At 43.8% G+C, this 19,504-nt stretch overlaps 1 protein-coding gene across 1 annotated transcript; it reads left to right on the top strand.

The window, feature by feature from the left end:
• Positions 1 to 808: 808 nt before the first annotated feature.
• LOC145877187 (tripartite motif-containing protein 16-like) lies at positions 809 to 16,643 on the top strand. Its single transcript, XM_082972479.1, has 6 exons — positions 809 to 1,581; positions 2,014 to 2,109; positions 8,954 to 9,187; positions 10,251 to 10,410; positions 10,536 to 10,595; positions 10,827 to 16,643. The coding sequence occupies exons 1-6, from the start codon at positions 985 to 987 to the stop codon at positions 11,342 to 11,344; spliced, it is 1,665 nt and encodes a 554-aa protein (XP_082828605.1). The 5' UTR covers positions 809 to 984; the 3' UTR covers positions 11,345 to 16,643.
• Positions 16,644 to 19,504: the final 2,861 nt, after the last annotated feature.

Genomic DNA, 19,504 nt, shown 5'->3' on the forward strand with positions numbered 1-19,504 from the left:
ATATATATATATATATCATTGCTTGTCCTAATATTTTCATTGACTTTTTAGATTTGCCCTCTGTGAGCTGGGAACACAAGCATTGTTAGATATTACTGCACTGTTGGAACTAGGAACACAAGCATTGTTAGATATTACCGCACTGTTGGAGCTGGGAACACAAGCATTGTTAGATATTACTGCACTGTTGGAACCAGGAACACAAGCATTGTTAGATATTACTGCACTGTTGGAGCTGGGAACACAAGCATTGTTAGATATTACTGCACTGTTGGAGCTGGGAACACAAGCATTGTTAGATATTACTGCACTGTTGGAGCCAGGAACACAAGCATTGTTAGATATTACTGCACTGTTGGAGCTGGGAACACAAGCATTGTTAGATATTACTGCACTGTTGGAGCTGGGAACACAAGCATTGTTAGATATTACTGCACTGTTGGAACCAGGAACACAAGCATTTCACTTCACCCACAATAACATCTGATAAATATGTGTATGAAACCAATAAAATAAAATGTGATTGTATTGTTGAAAGTGTTAGATAATTCTCAATCCGTGTTGTGTCTTGTCTAAGAACAGCCCTTAGCCGTGGTACTGTATAATAACCATATATCACACCTCCTCAGGACTTATTGATTTATAAGGCATTATAAAGGTGATTAAAATAATGATACATACATACTTCATAGAAAACTGTTACCCTTCATATATTCTAACAACTCACATTTTAAGATTCATTATGTCATTTGTTCCATGTTAAGGGCTCTAACATTGGAACAAAACTATTTGTCTCCCTCTTGATGTTGCTTGCAGTTCCTCTCTCTCTTCCTGCATTCCTCTAACCCCTCCCTCCCTCCCTCTAACCCCACCCCTCTGGCAGAACCAGGAAGTCCATCCCCCTTCACAAACTCTCTTCTGAGGAAACGAAACTGATCTGAGTCTCTGTGTCGTCTGTCTGTGTGAGAGTGAACAACCGTCCAAATGGCTCAACAGGGAGTTCTGCTGGACCAGGACCAGTTCTGTTGTTCTGTCTGTCTGGATCTACTGAAGGAACCAGTCGCCATCCCCTGTGGACACAGTTACTGTAGGAGCTGTATTGAGGGCTGCTGGGATCAGGATGTTCTGAAAGGGGTCTATAGCTGTCCTCAGTGCAGACAGACCTTCAGTCCGAGGCCGACGCTGAGTAAAAATAACATGTTGGCTGAGCTGGTGGAGAAACTGAAGAAGACAGGACTCCAGGCTGCTCCCCCTCCTGCTCTGTGCTATGCTGGACCTAGAGATGTGGCGTGTGATTTCTGCACTGGGACCAGAAAGCAGAAAGCCCTCATGTCCTGTCTGGCGTGTCTGGCCTCTTACTGTGAGACTCACCTCCAACCTCACTACGAATCTCCAGCTTTCAAGAAGCACAAGCTGGTCAAAGCCACCACACAACTACAGGAGAAGATCTGCTCTCATCATGACAAACTGCTGGAGGTTTACTGTCGTACCGATCAGCAGTGTATCTGTCTGCTGTGTGTGATGGATGAACATAAAGGCCATGATACAGTGTCAGCTGCAGCAGAGAGGACTGAGAAACAGGTAAGACCAGAACAACTTGTTGGTGACTGTCTGATAAACAAAGAATTAAAGATACAGTAGGAACTAAGGCTGTTTGAACATGAGATCATTCAAATGAAATGGATCCTCAGCAGAACAAATATGAACACAAACCTTGAGTATATTGATATGTCAACCCAGATTCTCCAGATGTATCACCATTTTATAATGTCTAACACTATTATCATTCTGAATGGCCTTTTATGAGTCCAAAGTTCAGTCTCAACCTGTTGATACATGTAGTCCTACCATAAAAACTATAATCATTCACATAGCAACAAATAAATATCATTTAGTAAATGGATCATCCATTTTTTAGACCTTCCTCTCTATGGGCCCTATGTCACATTACTATACTATTGATCTACTGGACTAATAAAGCTTGATAGCTCATTGAAGAGTGATTCTCCACAGAGGAAGCTGGGGATGAGTCAGCAGAAGGTCCAGCAGAGATTCCAGGAGAGAGAGAAGGAGCTGAAGGAGCTCCAACAGGCTGTGGAGTCTCTCAAGGTGAGTATTGTTGACCAGAGGAGACACACCATTTCACCTGTCTCCTCCAGTCAGAGAGAGAGAGAGAGGTAGAGGGGCCCCTATCCAATCCCACTGACCCCACTGTTGGGAACAGGTTGTCACTGCTGAGGCAGTGAAGAAAGTAAAGGAGGATGGGTCAAGGCTGAGGGATCCTGAGAGGATCCCTGTGAGTAGTAGATCTGTGACAGCACAGAGGGATGGGCCAACGAGTGATATATGCTTCAGTAAGGTTGGCTTCTTAGTGTTCATAGGAAATGGTTATCAACTGTACCGCAGAAATGGAATGTAAATCACAGAAAAAAAATATGTTTTGGTGGCAGCTGCAGAGAAGTATTTGGTCATACTAGATTTGACTTCAGAAGAGTTCCAGGGTGTGTTGAGTGGTGGTGTCCCGTCCTCCCAGGCCGTTGGCCTGGTGCAGGAGCAGATAGGGTCAAAGTAGTGGAATGGGGTAGTGGGTTTTAATGAGTGTAGGGTTAGTTGGCCTGGTGCAGGAGCAGATAGGGTCAAAGTAGTGGAATGGGGTAGTGGGTTTTAATGAGTGTAGGGTTAGTTGGCCTGGTGCAGGAGCAGATAGGGTCAAAGTAGTGGAATGGGGGTAGTGGGTTTTAATGAGTGTAGGGTTAGTTGGCCTGGTGCAGGAGCAGATAGGGTCAAAGTAGTGGAATGGGGTAGTGGGTTTTAATGAGTGTAGGGTTAGTTGGCCTGGTGCAGGAGCAGATAGGGTCAAAGTAGTGGGATGGGGGTAGTGGGTTTTAATGAGTGTAGGGTTAGTTGGCCTGGTGCAGGAGCAGATAGGGTCAAAGTAGTGGAATGGGGGTAGTGGGTTTTAATGAGTGTAGGGTTAGTTGGCCTGGTGCAGGAGCAGATAGGGTCAAAGTAGTGGAATGGGGTAGTGGGTTTTAATGAGTGTAGGGTTAGTTGGCCTGGTGCAGGAGCAGATAGGGTCAAAGTAGTGGGATGGGGGTAGTGGGTTTTAATGAGTGTAGGGTTAGTTGGCCTGGTGCAGGAGCAGATAGGGTCAAAGTAGTGGAATGGGGGTAGTGGGTTTTAATGAGTGTAGGGTTAGTTGGCCTGGTGCAGGAGCAGATAGGGTCAAAGTAGTGGGATGGGGGTAGTGGGTTTTAATGAGTGTAGGGTTAGTTGGCCTGGTGCAGGAGCAGATAGGGTCAAAGTAGTGGAATGGGGGTAGTGGGTTTTAATGAGTGTAGGGTTAGTTGGCCTGGTGCAGGAGCAGATAGGGTCAAAGTAGTGGAATGGGGGTAGTGGGTTTTAATGAGTGTAGGGTTAGTTGGCCTGGTGCAGGAGCAGATAGGGTCAAAGTAGTGGAATGGGGTAGTGGGTTTTAATGAGTGTAGGGTTAGTTGGCCTGGTGCAGGAGCAGATAGGGTCAAAGTAGTGGGATGGGGGTAGTGGGTTTTAATGAGTGTAGGGTTAGTTGTCCTGGTGCAGGAGCAGATAGGGTCAAAGTAGTGGAATGGGGTAGTGGGTTTTAATGAGTGTAGGGTTAGTTGGCCTGGTGCAGGAGCAGATAGGGTCAAAGTAGTGGAATGGGATAGTGGGTTTTAATGAGTGTAGGGTTAGTTGGCCTGGTGCAGGAGCAGATAGGGTCAAAGTAGTGGAATGGGGTAGTGGGTTTTAATGAGTGTAGGGTTAGTTGGCCTGGTGCAGGAGCAGATAGGGTCAAAGTAGTGGAATGGGGTAGTGGGTTTTAATGAGTGTAGGGTTAGTTGGCCTGGTGCAGGAGCAGATAGGGTCAAAGTAGTGGAATGGGGGTAGTGGGTTTTAATGAGTGTAGGGTTAGTTGGCCTGGTGCAGGAGCAGATAGGGTCAAAGTAGTGGAATGGGCTAGTGGGTTTTAATGAGTGTAGGGTTAATTGGCCTGGTGCAGGAGCAGATAGGGTTAAAGTAGTGGAATGGGGTAGTGGGTTTTAATGAGTGTAGGGTTAGTTGGCCTGGTGCAGGAGCAGATAGGGTCAAAGTAGTGGAATGGGGTAGTGGGTTTTTAATGAGTGTAGGGTTAGTTGGCCTGGTGCAGGAGCAGATAGGGTCAAAGTAGTGGAATGGGGTAGTGGGTTTTAATGAGTGTAGGGTTAGTTGGCCCGGTGCAGGAGCAGATAGGGTCAAAGTAGTGGAATGGGGTAGTGGGTTTTAATGAGTGTAGGGTTAGTTAGAAGGGTGTTTTTTAGTATTATCATAATTTCCCCTTTTCCCATTTTGTATCCCATAATATCATGTATTTATATTATAGTCCAGTTGAGGCAGGTGAGATGCCTTTGGATATACGACGTAATAAATTGTCATTAGCTTATTGGGTTGAAAGGCTGTGAGGTTGAGCATCCCACTGCTACTGTTCTAGATGACTGTTGGGAATATACTAGTAGACAAGGCAGTGGTTTTGGTTGGACAGTTGGAAAGCTTGCTGATGAGAGTAGTTTCAGGGAGTTGGAGGTTGGCCCTTTCTGTGGTGATAGGGGATGTTCCTCCATGGTTACTCCCAGATCCTGTTGTTGATCTAACCTTGGAAGAGAAAAGGAAAGATTGGGTCAGAAGTCAGTGATAAAGGGAAACTGGTTGACAATTACATTGGTAGAAGTTGTTATGCTTTTTTACCTCTTTTCACAGATGGATCCAAGGGCCCAGATAGTGGGCCCACAGGAGCAGGTGTTTACCTTCCTGAATGGGATGTGCAGATATGTAGAAGACTAACAGATGAACTGTCAGTGTACTCAGTTGAACTGTTGGTGATAATAGTTGTCCTCCAGTGGGTGGAGGACGTACAACCTGTTAGAATTATAGTATCCTCAGATTCTCTGTCTGTATTGAATAGTTTATCATCTGGTAAATCTATTAGGAGTGACCTACTATTGGAGGTATTAATGTTATTATGGAGAATTGAGAGCCTATTTTCCAAATGTATTTTGTCAAAAATGTAAAATGTAAATGGAGGGTATTGTCAATGAAATGGTGGAGCATGTGTTGTTATATTGTTGTAAGGATGTTGAAGAGAGGGAAAGATTGAAGTGTAGGGTCATTGAGGTTGGACGGGGTTGGGGGGGTTTGGAAGGGATTTGGGGGATGGGGGAGGGTCTATTAGAAGTTAGTAGGGATCTTTTTTATTTTCTCAGAAGTACTGAGTTAGGTAGGAGGATTTAGAAATGGTGTAAACTGTGATTGAACACACTCCAGCACAGTAGGAGGCGCCACGCTCCTTTAACGTTGGTTTGAGGACCGCCATTATACCATAGAAGAAGAAGTTGGTAACGTGAGGTTTTGTCGTTCGTGAAGAGTGCAGCTATTCTTTTGCCTATTTTCCAAATGTATTTTGTCATGGTGGGAGGGTTTGTTTATCGGTTTCCGCTGTTTATCGGTTAGAGTTGAGGAGGGAGTAGGGTAGTTTGATGTCCTCAACCGAGTGGAGAAGAAACGCTGTCTCTTCAGGTGCGTTGTGGAGAATGGTGTGGAGGAATTATTGATCCTGGTCGGTGAACAGGTGGGAGAGGAACATATACACTCTGTATCCAGAATGAACAAGGCGGTGGTTGTGGTAATGTAAAAGGTGAGTCTTGTTGCCCGGCTAGTTACCAGTATGATTTATGTGAGGGGTTGTGTTGGTGCTGATTTCGACAAGAGTAGTGGTGTCTAATCTGCCTCCGTTTATTACCACCGAACAGATCCGTAAAGAGTTGGTTCGTTTTGCTAAATGTGGAAGTGTTTTTCTGAACGAAATTCAAGGTTAAACAGGGGAGGGGTGGTACACAGGGTTTGTTAGCACAGAGGAGCCCAGTGATATAATATTATATATATATAATATTACTATATGTCCCAGCTGTTTGCTGTGGTTTTGAAGTAATTCTCTTCCAGCCCGCGTTAACCTTGTAGTAGGTAACTTATTATTAACTAACCTTGTAGGTTTACCTCAGGTAACTTATTATTAACCATCCTTGTAGGTTTACCTCAGGTAACTTATTATTAACTAACCTTGTAGGTTTACCTCAGGTAACTTATTATTAACTATCCTTGTAGGTTTACCTCAGGTAACTTATTATTAACTATCCTTGTAGGTTTACCTCAGGTAACTTATTATTAACTAACCTTGTAGGTTTACCTCAGGTAACTTATTATTAACTATCCTTGTATGTTTACCTCAGGTAACTTATTATTAACTATCCTTGTAGGTTTACCTCAGGTAACTTATTATTAACTATCCTTGTGTGTTTACCTCAGGTAACTTATTATTAACTATCCTTGTAGGTTTACCTCAGGTAACTTATTATTAACTATCCTTGTAGGTTTACCTCAGGTAACTTATTATGAACTATCCTTGTAGGTTTACCTCAGGTAACTTATTATTAACTATTCTTGTAGGTTTACCTCAGGTAACTTATTATTAACTATCCTTGTAGGTTTACCTCAGGTAACTTATTATTAACTATCCTTGTAGGTTTACCTCAGGTAACTTATTATTAACTATCCTTGTAGGTTTACCTCAGGTAACTTATTATTAACTATCCTTGTAGGTTTACCTCAGGTAACTTATTATTAACCATCCTTGTAGGTTTACCTCAGGTAACTTATTATTAACTATTCTTGTAGGTTTACCTCAGGTAACTTATTATTAACTATCCTTGTAGGTTTAACTCAGGTAACTTATTATTAACTAACCTTGTAGGTTTACCTCAGGTAACTTATTATTAACTATCCTTGTAGGTTTACCTCAGGTAACTTGTTATTAACTATCCTTGTAGGTTTACCTCAGGTAACTTATTATTAACTATCCTTGTAGGTTTACCTCAGGAAACTTATTATTAACTATCCTTGTAGGTTTACAACAGGTAACTTATTATTAACTATCCTATTAGGTTTACCTCAGGTAACTTATTATTAACTATCCTTGTAGGTTTACCTCAGGTAACTTATTATCAACTTGGTTACAGCTACTTGGTGAGGAAGCTCACTGTTCACCTGGTTATAGATTGTAGTGCCCTACCAGGATGGTTGGCGCAAAACCTTCAAACGTTAAACATGTTCTGGTCATGGTTAACTGTATATATAATTTTTTTATATATAAAAAGGTTCAAATTCTCAACAAATCGCATGTCCCTGTTCTCTTTTTCAAGATGTGTCCGATTTAAACAGTCAGAAGAAAGGAAAAAAAGAAATAACCTTTTTTATTTGTTTCTAAATGGCTGCTGGGTAATATGATAATCGTTGAAATCTGTTGGTTCGTAGACATCAAATAGAGAGAATGCTGCGCAGGTTCACTGAGTTGTAAACCTAATGGATAGGTGGAGATCATTGATTTGTAGCTCTGACTCAGTTGCTACCTCAGATTATGAGCCTATCAAGTGTGGTGAATGAGGTATGTAGTTCCCACAGAAGACCACAGGGAGGAGCAAGAGAGATATAAACCCATACAGTTTATCTCTTTAAATACCCTGAACCTAACAATCAATCTAATGTATTTATGAAGACCTTTTTACATCAGCAGATGTCACAAAGTGCTGTACAGAAACTCTAACCCTACGTATAACCTGTTTTATCCTGAACCCTAATTCTAGGGTAGGGTAGCCTAGAACCCCTTTAGAAACTATTATAGTAATAATATTATGTTAGTAAATACCATTATAGTACTAAATAGGTTCTATTGTTATTTTTTAAATAAAACCTATGTATAGTACTTAGCATTTAACTGTTTTTTTGTTGTTATTTTATTATATTTATTATTTAGAGGAGTCTGTCTAAATAATGAAAAGTTAAGTTATTGCCAGACTTTTTAATGAAACCTTTATTTAACTAGGCAGGTCAGTTAAGAACAAATTCTATTTACAATGACGTCCTCCTGGGGACCAGTGGGTTAACTGCCTTGTTCAGCGGCAGAACAACAGAGTTTTACCTTGTCAACTCTGAGGTCGTCCCATTGTTTCCGAAAGGGGAAAGTTTTTACCAATTGTTGGTAGTTAAAACGTAAACCAGTTATTATTATAATACAGTTTTTATGGCTTGGTCCTAAGAACAGGTTTTAGTGGTAAATTAAAAGGTAGGTTTTTTTGGTGCCATTTAGGGAAAACTGAATTGGGTTTGTGGCTGGATCAGCAGCTCTTCATCATGCGGCCGGAGAGACTCAATACAACAGGGGTCTCTGATTTCTACGCTGCAGTACTGAGGGCCTGGCAGCTGCTGAGACCCACACGAGAGGAGGGGGGGGTGGTGCCTGGGCCGTGGGTCTGGGAGGAACCACTGATCACTGGGTTTGGTGGACCTGGAGAGCAGGGTGGCAGCGTTCTGACTCAAAGCAGCACAGAGGCTACTGTACCGTACGGAGGTGGGCTTAGCGGGAGGGAAGGGGCATCAGTGACAGGGGGTTGTGTATTAACTAACTGCTATCTCTCTCTGTCTCTCTCTCTCTGTCTCTCTCTCTCTGTCTCTCTCTCTCTGTCTCTCTCTCTCTGTCTCTCTCTCTCTCTGTCTCTCTCTCTCTGTCTCTCTCTCTGTCCCTCTCTCTCTGTCTCTCTCTCTCTGTCTCTCTGTCTCTCTGTCTCTCTGTCTCTCTCTCTCTCTCTCTCTGTCTGTCCCTCTCTCTCTCTCTCTCTCTCTCTGTCTCTCTCTCTGTCACTCTCTGTCTCTCTCTCTCTCTCTCTGTCTCTCTCTCTCTCTGTCTCTCTCTCTGTCCCTCTCTCTCTGTCTCTCTCTCTCTGTCTCTCTCTCTCTCTCTCTCTCTGTCTCTCTCTCTGTCTCTCTCTCTCTGTCTGTCCCTCTCTCTCTCTCTCTCTCTCTCTCTTTCTCTCTGTCCCTCTCTCTCTCTCTCTCTCTCTCTCAACAGCGCTCTGCACAGGCAGCAGTGGAGGACAGTGATCAGATCTTTACTGAGCTGATCCGCTCCATTGAGAGAAGGAGCTCTGAGGTGAAGGAGCTGATCAGAGCCCAAGAGAAGGATCAAGTGAGTCAAGCTGAAGGAGTCCTGGAGCAACTGAAGCAGGAGATAGCTGAGCTGAGGAAGAGAAGCACTGAGCTGGAGCAGCTCTCACACACAGAGGATCACATCCATTTCCTCCAGGTAACTAAACTGTCTTGTTACATGTGATATGAAATGAACTTCATGTGAAACTATTCATCTTATGTTGTCCTGTCTGTTCCTCTCTCTCTCTCTCTCTCTCTCTCTCTCTCTCTCTGTCCCTCTCTCTCTCTCTCTCTCTCTCTCTCTGTCCCTCTCTCTCTCTCTCTCTCTCTCTCTCTCTCTCTCTGTCCCTCTCTCTCTCTCTCTCTCTCTCTCTCTCTGTCCCTCTCTCTCTCTCTCTCTCTCTCTCTCTCTGTCTCTCTCTCTCTCTCTCTCTGTCTCTCTCTCTCTCTCTCTCTCTGTCCCCCTCTCTCTCTGTCCCTCTGTCTCTCTGTCTCTCTCTCTCTCTCTCTCTCTCTGTCCCTCCTCTCTGTCCCTCCTCTCTCTCTCTCTGTCCCTCCTCTCTCTCTCTCTGTCCCTCCTCTCTCTCTCTGTCCCTCTGTTCCTCTGTCTCTCTCTCTGTCTCTCTCTCTGTCCCTCTGTCTCTCTCTGTCCCTCTGTCTCTCTCTGTCCCTCCTCTCTGTCCCTCCTCTCTGTCCCTCCTCTCTCTCTCTCTGTCCCTCCTCTCTCTCTCTCTGTCACTCTCTCTCTCTCTCTGTCCCTCTCTCTCTTTCCCTCTGTCTCTCTGTGTCTTTCTGTGTCCCCCTGTCCCTCTGTCTGTGTCCCCCTGTCCCTCTGTCTGTGTCCCCCTGTCCCTCTATCTGTGTCCCTCTCTCTGTCTGGCCCTCTGTGTCCCTCTGTGCCTCTCTGTCCCTCTCTGTCTCTCTCTCTGTCTGTCTCTGTCTCTCTCTCTGTCTCTCTCTCTGTCTGTCTCTGTCTCTCTCTCTGTCTGTCTCTGTCTCTCTCTCTGTCTCTCTCTCTGTCTGTCTCTGTCTCTCTCTCTGTCTCTCTCTCTGTCTGTCTCTGTCTCTCTGTCTGTCTCTGTCTCTGTCTCTCTCTCTGTCTCTCTCTCTGTCTGTCTCTGTCTCTCTGTCTGTCTCTGTCTCTCTCTCTGTCTGTCTCTGTCTCTCTCTCTGTCTCTCTCTCTCTCTCTCTCTGTCTCTCTCTCTCTCTCTCTCTCCAGAGTTATCAGTCTCTCTCCAGTATCAGTGTATCTTCAGACTTACCCAGCATCGTTGTCCGTCCTCTTCAGTACTTTGGAGATGTGAGTAAGACTGTGTCTGAACTGAGAGAGAAACTAGAAGACTTCCTTAAAGGAGAATGGACCAAGATCTCCACTACAGGTGTGTTGAAAACAATCAGAACATCAACTTTAGACCATTGAAAGTTCCCTACTAGTCATATACATGTGGAATATGGTATGATGATAACATTCCCTCTCTCTGTCAATGTGTTTGTGTGTCTGTAGTGAATATAGTGGAGGTTGTTCTGCCTCCAGAGCCCAAGACCAGAGAACAGTTGTTACAATGTGAGTCTCTTTATTGTGAAGTAACTAACAGTCTCTTTTTACTGCCACTCCTAACAATCCCTCTAGAAATATATAGCAATAGTAGATCTAATCAAAGACTGGGTATCTATCTGACTCCTCATATTTCTCTGATTTGATCTCTGCTGTGCTCTAATCAAAGACAGGGTAGATACAGTATCTGACTTAACTTATTGTTCTGACTCCCCTCATTGGTCTCTGCTCTTCTCCCAGATTCCTGTCAGCTCACACTGGACCCAAACACAGCAGGCACACACCTCTCTCTGTCTGAAGGGAACAGAAAGGTGACCTGTACAGGCCAAGTCCAACCATATCCTGACCATCCAGACAGATTCACCAACGAGTGGCAGGTTCTGTGTAGAGAGGGTCTGACTGGACGCTGTTACTGGGAGGTGGAGAGGACTGGTGATGATGTTGATACAGCAGTCTCATATAAAGACATCAGCAGAACAGGGTCAGGTAATGGATTTGGATACAATAACAAGTCCTGGAGTTTACTGTGCTGTAGTGATGGTTATTATTTCAGACACAATAATGTTGTGACTAAAGTATCAGACCCTCAGTCCTCCAGAGTAGGAGTGTACCTGGATCACAAGGCAGGTACTCTGTCCTTCTACAGGGTCTCTGACACAATGACCCTCCTCCACAGAGTCCAGACCACATTCACTCAGCCCCTCTATCCTGGGTTTAATATCTATTATAATAGTACTGCTGAGCTGGTTAAACTGTAGTAGGGTCCACATAGATACTAGTCATGCTGGTGTAGTCTATAGCTGAGCTGGTTAAACTGTAGTAGGGTCCACATAGATACTAGTCATGCTGGTGTAGTCTATAGCTGAGCTGGTTAAACTGTAGTAGGGTCCACATAGATACTAGTCATGCTGGTGTAGTCTATAGCTGAGCTGGTTAAACTGTAGTAGGGTCCACATAGATACTAGTCATGCTGGTGTAGTCTATAGCTGAGCTGGTTAAACTGTAGTAGGGTCCACATAGATACTAGTCATGCTGGTGTAGTCTATAGCTGAGCTGGTTAAACTGTAGTAGGGTCCACATAGATACTAGTCATGCTGGTGTAGTCTATAGCTGAGCTGGTTAAACTGTAGTAGGGTCCACATAGATACTAGTCATGCTGGTGTAGTCTATAGCTGAGCTGGTTAAACTGTAGTAGGGTCCACATAGATACTAGTCATGCTGGTGTAGTCTATAGCTGAGCTGGTTAAACTGTAGTAGGGTCCACATAGATACTAGTCATGCTGGTGTAGTCTATATCTGAGCTGGTTAAACTGTAGTAGGGTCCACATAGATACTAGTCATGCTGGTGTAGTCTATAGCTGAGCTGGTTAAACTGTAGTAGGGTCCACATAGATACTAGTCATGCTGGTGTAGTCTATAGCTGAGCTGGTTAAACTGTAGTAGGGTCCACATAGATACTAGTCATGCTGGTGTAGTCTATAGCTGAGCTGGTTAAACTGTAGTAGGGTCCACATAGATACTAGTCATGCTGGTGTAGTCTATAGCTGAGCTGGTTAAACTGTAGTAGGGTCCACATAGATACTAGTCATGCTGGTGTAGTCTATAGCTGAGCTGGTTAAACTGTAGTAGGGTACACATAGATACTAGTCATGCTGGTGTAGTCTATAGCTGAGCTGGTTAAACTGTAGTAGGGTCCACATAGATACTAGTCATGCTGGTGTAGTCTATAGCTGAGCTGGTTAAACTGTAGTAGGGTCCACATAGATACTAGTCATGCTGGTGTAGTCTATAGCTGAGCTGGTTAAACTGTAGTAGGGTCCACATAGATACTAGTCATGCTGGTGTAGTCTATAGCTGAGCTGGTTAAACTGTAGTAGGGTCCACATAGATACTAGTCATGCTGGTGTAGTCTATAGCTGAGCTGGTTAAACTGTAGTAGTGTCCACATAGATACTAGTCATGCTGGTGTAGTCTATAGCTGAGCTGGTTAAACTGTAGTAGGGTCCACATAGATACTAGTCATGCTGGTGTAGTCTATAGCTGAGCTGGTTAAACTGTAGTAGGGTCCACATAGATACTAGTCATGCTGGTGTAGTCTATAGCTGAGCTGGTTAAACTGTAGTAGGGTCCACATAGATACTAGTCATGCTGGTGTAGTCTGTAGCTGAGCTGGTTAAACTGTAGTAGGGTCCACATAGATACTAGTCACGCTGGTGTAGTCTATAGCTGAGCTGGTTAAACTGTAGTAGGGTCCACATAGATACTAGTCATGCTGGTGTAGTCTATAGCTGAGCTGGTTAAACTGTAGTAGTGTCCACATAGATACTAGTCATGCTGGTGTAGTCTATAGCTGAGCTGGTTAAACTGTAGTAGGGTCCACATAGATACTAGTCATGCTGGTGTAGTCTATAGCTGAGCTGGTTAAACTGTAGTAGGGTCCACATAGATACTAGTCATGCTGGTGTAGTCTATAGCTGAGCTGGTTAAACTGTAGTAGGGTCCACATAGATACTAGTCATGCTGGTGTAGTCTGTAGCTGAGCTGGTTAAACTGTAGTAGGGTCCACATAGATACTAGTCACGCTGGTGTAGTCTATAGCTGAGCTGGTTAAACTGTAGTAGGGTCCACATAGATACTAGTCACGCTGGTGTAGTCTATAGCTGAGCTGGTTAAACTGTAGTAGGGTCCACATAGATACTAGTCATGCTGGTGTAGTCTATAGCTGAGCTGGTTAAACTGTAGTAGGGTCCACATAGATACTAGTCATGCTGGTGTAGTCTATAGATGAGCTGGTTAAACTGTAGTAGGGTCCACATAGATACTAGTCATGCTGGTGTAGTCTATAGCTGAGCTGGTTAAACTGTAGTAGGGTCCACATAGATACTAGTCATGCTGGTGTAGTCTATAGCTGAGCTGGTTAAACTGTAGTAGGGTCCACATAGATACTAGTCATGCTGGTGTAGTCTATAGCTGAGCTGGTTAAACTGTAGTAGGGTCCACATAGATACTAGTCATGCTGGTGTAGTCTATAGCTGAGCTGGTTAAACTGTAGTAGGGTCCACATAGATACTAGTCACGCTGGTGTAGTCTATAGCTGAGCTGGTTAAACTGTAGTAGGGTCCACATAGATACTAGTCATGCTGGTGTAGTCTATAGCTGAGCTGGTTAAACTGTAGTAGGGTCCACATAGATACTAGTCATGTTGGTGTAGTCTATAGCTGAGCTGGTTAAACTGTAGTAGGGTCCACATAGATACTAGTCATGCTGGTGTAGTCTATATCTGAGCTGGTTAAACTGTAGTAGGGTCCACATAGATACTAGTCATGCTGGTGTAGTCTATAGCTGAGCTGGTTAAACTGTAGTAGGGTCCACATAGATACTAGTCACGCTGGTGTAGTCTATAGCTGAGCTGGTTAAACTGTAGTAGGGTCCACATAGATACTAGTCACGCTGGTGTAGTCTATAGCTGAGCTGGTTAAACTGTAGTAGGGTCCACATAGATACTAGTCATGCTGGTGTAGTCTATATCTGAGCTGGTTAAACTGTAGTAGGGTCCACATAGATACTAGTCATGCTGGTGTAGTCTATAGCTGAGCTGGTTAAACTGTAGTAGGGTCCACATAGATACTAGTCACGCTGGTGTAGTCTATAGCTGAGCTGGTTAAACTGTAGTAGGGTCCACATAGATACTAGTCACGCTGGTGTAGTCTATAGCTGAGCTGGTTAAACTGTAGTAGGGTCCACATAGATACTAGTCATGCTGGTGTACTCTATAGCTGAGCTGGTTAAACTGTAGTAGGGTCTACATAGATACTAGTCATGCTGGTGTAGTCTATAGCTGAGCTGGTTAAACTGTAGTAGGGCCCACATAGATACTAGTCATGCTGGTGTAGTCTATAGCTGAGCTGGTTAAACTGTAGTAGGGTCCACATAGATACTAGTCATGCTGGTGTAGTCTATAGCTGAGCTGGTTAAACTGTAGTAGGGTCCACATAGATACTAGTCATGCTGGTGTAGTCTATAGCTGAGCTGGTTAAACTGTAGTAGGGTCCACATAGATACTAGTCATGCTGGTGTACTCTATAGCTGAGCTGGTTAAACTGTAGTAGGGTCCACATAGATACTAGTCATGCTGGTGTAGTCTATAGCTGAGCTGGTTAAACTGTAGTAGGGTCCACATAGATACTAGTCATGCTGGTGTAGTCTATAGCTGAGCTGGTTAAACTGTAGTAGGGTCCACATAGATACTAGTCATGCTGGTGTAGTCTGTAGCTGAGCTGGTTAAACTGTAGTAGGGTCCACATAGATACTAGTCATGCTGGTGTAGTCTATAGCTGAGCTGGTTAAACTGTAGTAGGGTCCACATAGATACTAGTCATGCTGGTGTAGTCTATAGCTGAGCTGGTTAAACTATAGTAGGGTCCACATAGATACTAGTCATGCTGGTGTAGTCTATAGCTGAGCTGGTTAAACTGTAGTAGGGTCCACATAGATACTAGTCATGCTGGTGTAGTCTATAGCTGAGCTGGTTAAACTGTAGTAGGGTCCACATAGATACTAGTCATGCTGGTGTAGTCTATAGCTGAGCTGGTTAAACTGTAGTAGGGTCCACATAGATACTAGTCATGCTGGTGTACTCTATAGCTGAGCTGGTTAAACTGTAGTAGGGTCCACATAGATACTAGTCATGCTGGTGTAGTCTATAGCTGAGCTGGTTAAACTGTAGTAGGGTCCACATAGATACTAGTCATGCTGGTGTAGTCTATAGCTGAGCTGGTTAAACTGTAGTAGGGTCCACATAGATACTAGTCATGCTGGTGTAGTCTGTAGCTGAGCTGTTTAAACTGTAGTAGGGTCCACATAGATACTAGTCATGCTGGTGTAGTCTATAGCTGAGCTGGTTAAACTGTAGTAGGGTCCACATAGATACTAGTCATGCTGGTGTAGTCTATAGCTGAGCTGGTTAAACTATAGTAGGGTCCACATAGATACTAGTCATGCTGGTGTAGTCTATAGCTGAGCTGGTTAAACTGTAGTAGGGTCCACATAGATACTAGTCATGCTGGTGTAGTCTATAGCTGAGCTGGTTAAACTGTAGTAGGGTCCACATAGATACTAGTCATGCTGGTGTAGTCTATAGCTGAGCTGGTTAAACTGTAGTAGGGTCCACATAGATACTAGTCATGCTGGTGTAGTCTATAGCTGAGCTGGTTAAACTGTAGTAGGATCCACATAGATACTAGTCATGCTGGTGTAGTCTATAGCTGAGCTGGTTAAACTGTAGTAGGGTCCACATAGATACTAGTCATGCTGGTGTAGTCTGTAGCTGAGCTGGTTAAACTGTAGTAGGGTCCACATAGATACTAGTCATGCTGGTGTAGTCTATAGCTGAGCTGGTTAAACTGTAGTAGGGTCCACATAGATACTAGTCATGCTGGTGTAGTCTATAGCTGAGCTGGTTAAACTATAGTAGGGTCCACATAGATACTAGTCATGCTGGTGTAGTCTATAGCTGAGCTGGTTAAACTGTAGTAGGGTCCACATAGATACTAGTCATGCTGGTGTAGTCTATAGCTGAGCTGGTTAAACTGTAGTAGGGTCCACATAGATACTAGTCATGCTGGTGTAATCTATAGCTGAGCTGGTTAAACTGTAGTAGGGGCCACATAGATACTAGTCATGCTGGTGTAGTCTATAGCTGAGCTGGTTAAACTGTAGTAGGGTCCACATAGATACTAGTCATGCTGGTGGTGATGGTCCCCAGATGTGATGATTTATTCTGCTCTGTTTTATGTACGATCCTTATTTTCTGACTGATTTGAATTTGAAGAGATTTAAGGTTTTCATATTTGATAAAATCCAATGTCCATTTCCATGAATCATGATGTCTGGTGTTGATGTAACAACAGGTGGTCTTTTTAATCCACTATCCAGAGTCAGGAACAGATGAAGTTAGGTCTGCTACTGTTCAGTGATTAAATATATATACTTCTGTGAATATATGAACCATTTCCTTCAAAAAATAAACTGCTCACATTCTGGAGATAAACTTTGTAAGGACTGTGTGTGTTTTTTGTGTAAATAGTTTCTGAAAAAAGTGTGTCCAGCTCAAATGCTGATTGTTGTTGTAAATGAGGGTTCTAAATGAGGGTTCTAAATGAGGGTTCTAAACGAGGGTTCTAAACGAGGGTTCTAAACGAGGGTTCTAAACGAGGGTTCTAAACGAGGGTTCTAAATGAGGGTTCTAAATGAGCGTTCTAAACGAGCGTTCTAAACGAGGGTTCTAAATGAGCGTTCTAAACGAGGGTTCTAAATGTGTGTTCTAAATTGAGAGGTAGCCTGACTGCCATTAGGTACCGAGATGAGATCCTCAGACCCCTTGTGAGACCATATGCTGGTGCGGTTGGCCCTGGGTTCCTCCTAATGCAAGACAATGCTAGACCTCATGTGGCTGGAGTGTGTCAGCAGTTCCTGCAAGAGGAAGGCATTGATGCTATGGACTGGCCCGCCCGTTCCCCAGACCTGAATCCAATTGAGCACATCTGGGACATCATGTCTCGCTTCATCCACCAACGCCACGTTGCACCACAGACTGTCCAGGAGTTGGCGGATGCTTTAGTCCAGGTCTGGGAGGAGATCCCTCAGGAGACCATCCGCCACCTCATCAGGAGCATGCCCAGGCGTTGTAGGGAGGTCATACAGGCACGTGGAGGCCACACACACTACTGAGCCTCATTTTGACTTGTTTTAAGGACATTACATCAAAGTTGGATCAGCCTGTAGTGTGGTTTTCCACTTTAATTTTGAGTGTGACTCCAAATCCAGACCTCCATGGGTTGATAAATTGGATTTCCATTGATTATTTTTGTGTGATTTTGTTGTCAGCACATTCAACTATGTAAAGAAAAAAGTATTTAATAAGATTATTTATTTCATTCAGATCTAGGATGTGTTGTTTAAGTGTTCCCTTTATTTTTTTGAGCAGTATATATAGCACAATACAATCATCCTAACCGGAAAAATGTAGGCTACATTTGTCGTAGCGCTAACTGAAAAAAGATTGACCCAACACAAGCAGTCATATTTTCTAACTCTCGGCTGGCGTGAACTACAATATGAATTAGCTAATAGCAATTACTATGTATAATTAATCACATCACGGGGTGAGCTCACCATTGATCGAAATAATTAGGTAAAACACTTTCTAGAAATCGACAGTAATCCGACGATTAGTTTCAGCGTGCAGCCATGCATTTTTTTCCTCCTAACTCTAACCTGTCTCTCTGTCTGTCTCTCTGTCTGTCTGTCTGTCTTTTCAGTAACACCTCCTAACCCTAACCTGTCTGTCTGTCTGTCTGTACAGTAACACCTCATAACCCTAACCTGTCTGTCTGTCTGTACAGTAACACCTCCTAACCCTAACCTGTCTGTCTGTCTGTCTGTCTAGTAACACCTCCTAACCCTAACCTGTCTGTCTGTCTGTGTCTGTCTGTCTGTCTAGTAACACCTCCTAACTCTAACCTGTCTGTCTGTCTGTCTGTCTGTCTGTACAGTAACACCTCCTAACCCTAACCTGTCTGTCTGTCTGTCTGTACAGTAACACCTCCTAACCCTAACCTGTCTGTCTGTCTCTCTGTATAGTAACACCTCATAACCCTAACCTGTCTGTCTGTCTGTCTGTCTGCCTGTCTGTCTGTCTGTCTGTCTGTCTGTCTGTCTGTCTGTCTGTCTGTCTGTCTGTATAGTAACACCTCCTAACCTGTCTGTCTGTCTGTCTTTTCAGTAACACCTCATAACCCTAACCTGTCTGTCTGTCTGTCTGTCTGTCTGTCTGTCTGTCTAGTAACATCTCCTAACCCTAACCTGTCTGTCTGTCTGTATAGTAACACCTCCTAACCCTAACCTGTCTGTCTGTCTAGTAACACCTCCTAACCCTAACCTGTCTGTCTGTCTGTCTGTCTGTATAGTAACACCTCCTAACCTGTCTGTCTGTCTTTTCAGTAACACCTCATAACCCTAACCTGTCTGTCTGTCTGTCTGTCTAGTAACACCTCCTAACCCGTCTGTCTGTCTGTCTGTATAGTAACACCTCCTAACCCTAACCTGTCTGTCTGTCTGTCTGTACAGTAACACCTCCTAACTCTAACCTGTCTGTCTGCCTGCCTGTCTGTCTGTCTGTATAGTAACACCTCCTAACCTGACTGTCTGTCTGTATAGTAACACCTCCTAACCCTAACCTGTCTGTCTGTCTGTCTGTCTGTCTAGTGACACCTCCTAACCCTAACCTGTCTGTCTGTCTAGTAACACCTCCTAACCCTAACCTGTCTGTCTGTACAGTAACACCTCCTAACCCTAACCTGTCTGTCTGTCTGTCTGTCTGTCTAGTGACACCTCCTAACCCTAACCTGTCTGTCTGTCTAGTAACACCTCCTAACCCTAACCTGTCTGTCTGTACAGTAACACCTCCTAACCCTAACCTGTCTGTCTGTCTGTCTGTCTGTCTGTACAGTAACACCTCCTAACCCTAACCTGTCTGTCTGTCTGTCTAGTGACACCTCCTAACTCTAACCTGTCTGTCTGTCTATCTGTCTGTCTGTCTGTCTAGTGACACCTCCTAACCTGACTGTCTGTCTCTCTAGTAACACCTCCTAACCCTAACCTGGCTGCCTGTCACACGGGGTGTGATCGTTCTACAGTGGTTCCTGAAGCGCTGTGTGATTAGAACACTAAATTGTGCACTACAATTAACTGTGGACCTTGGTCAAACACAGTGCACTATATAGCCTAACACTCATTTAGAACGCTCCTTTAGAACGCTCATTTACAACGCTCATTTACAACACTCATTTACAGCGCTCATTTAGAACCCTCATTTAGAACGCTCTTTTACAACACTCATTTAGAACACTCATTTAGAA

The sequence above is a fragment of the Salmo salar genome, unplaced genomic scaffold, assembly GCF_965601325.2.
Source record: "Salmo salar unplaced genomic scaffold, fSalSal1 ptg000691l, whole genome shotgun sequence".
In the NCBI taxonomy this organism is placed as follows: Eukaryota; Metazoa; Chordata; class Actinopteri; order Salmoniformes; family Salmonidae; genus Salmo; species Salmo salar.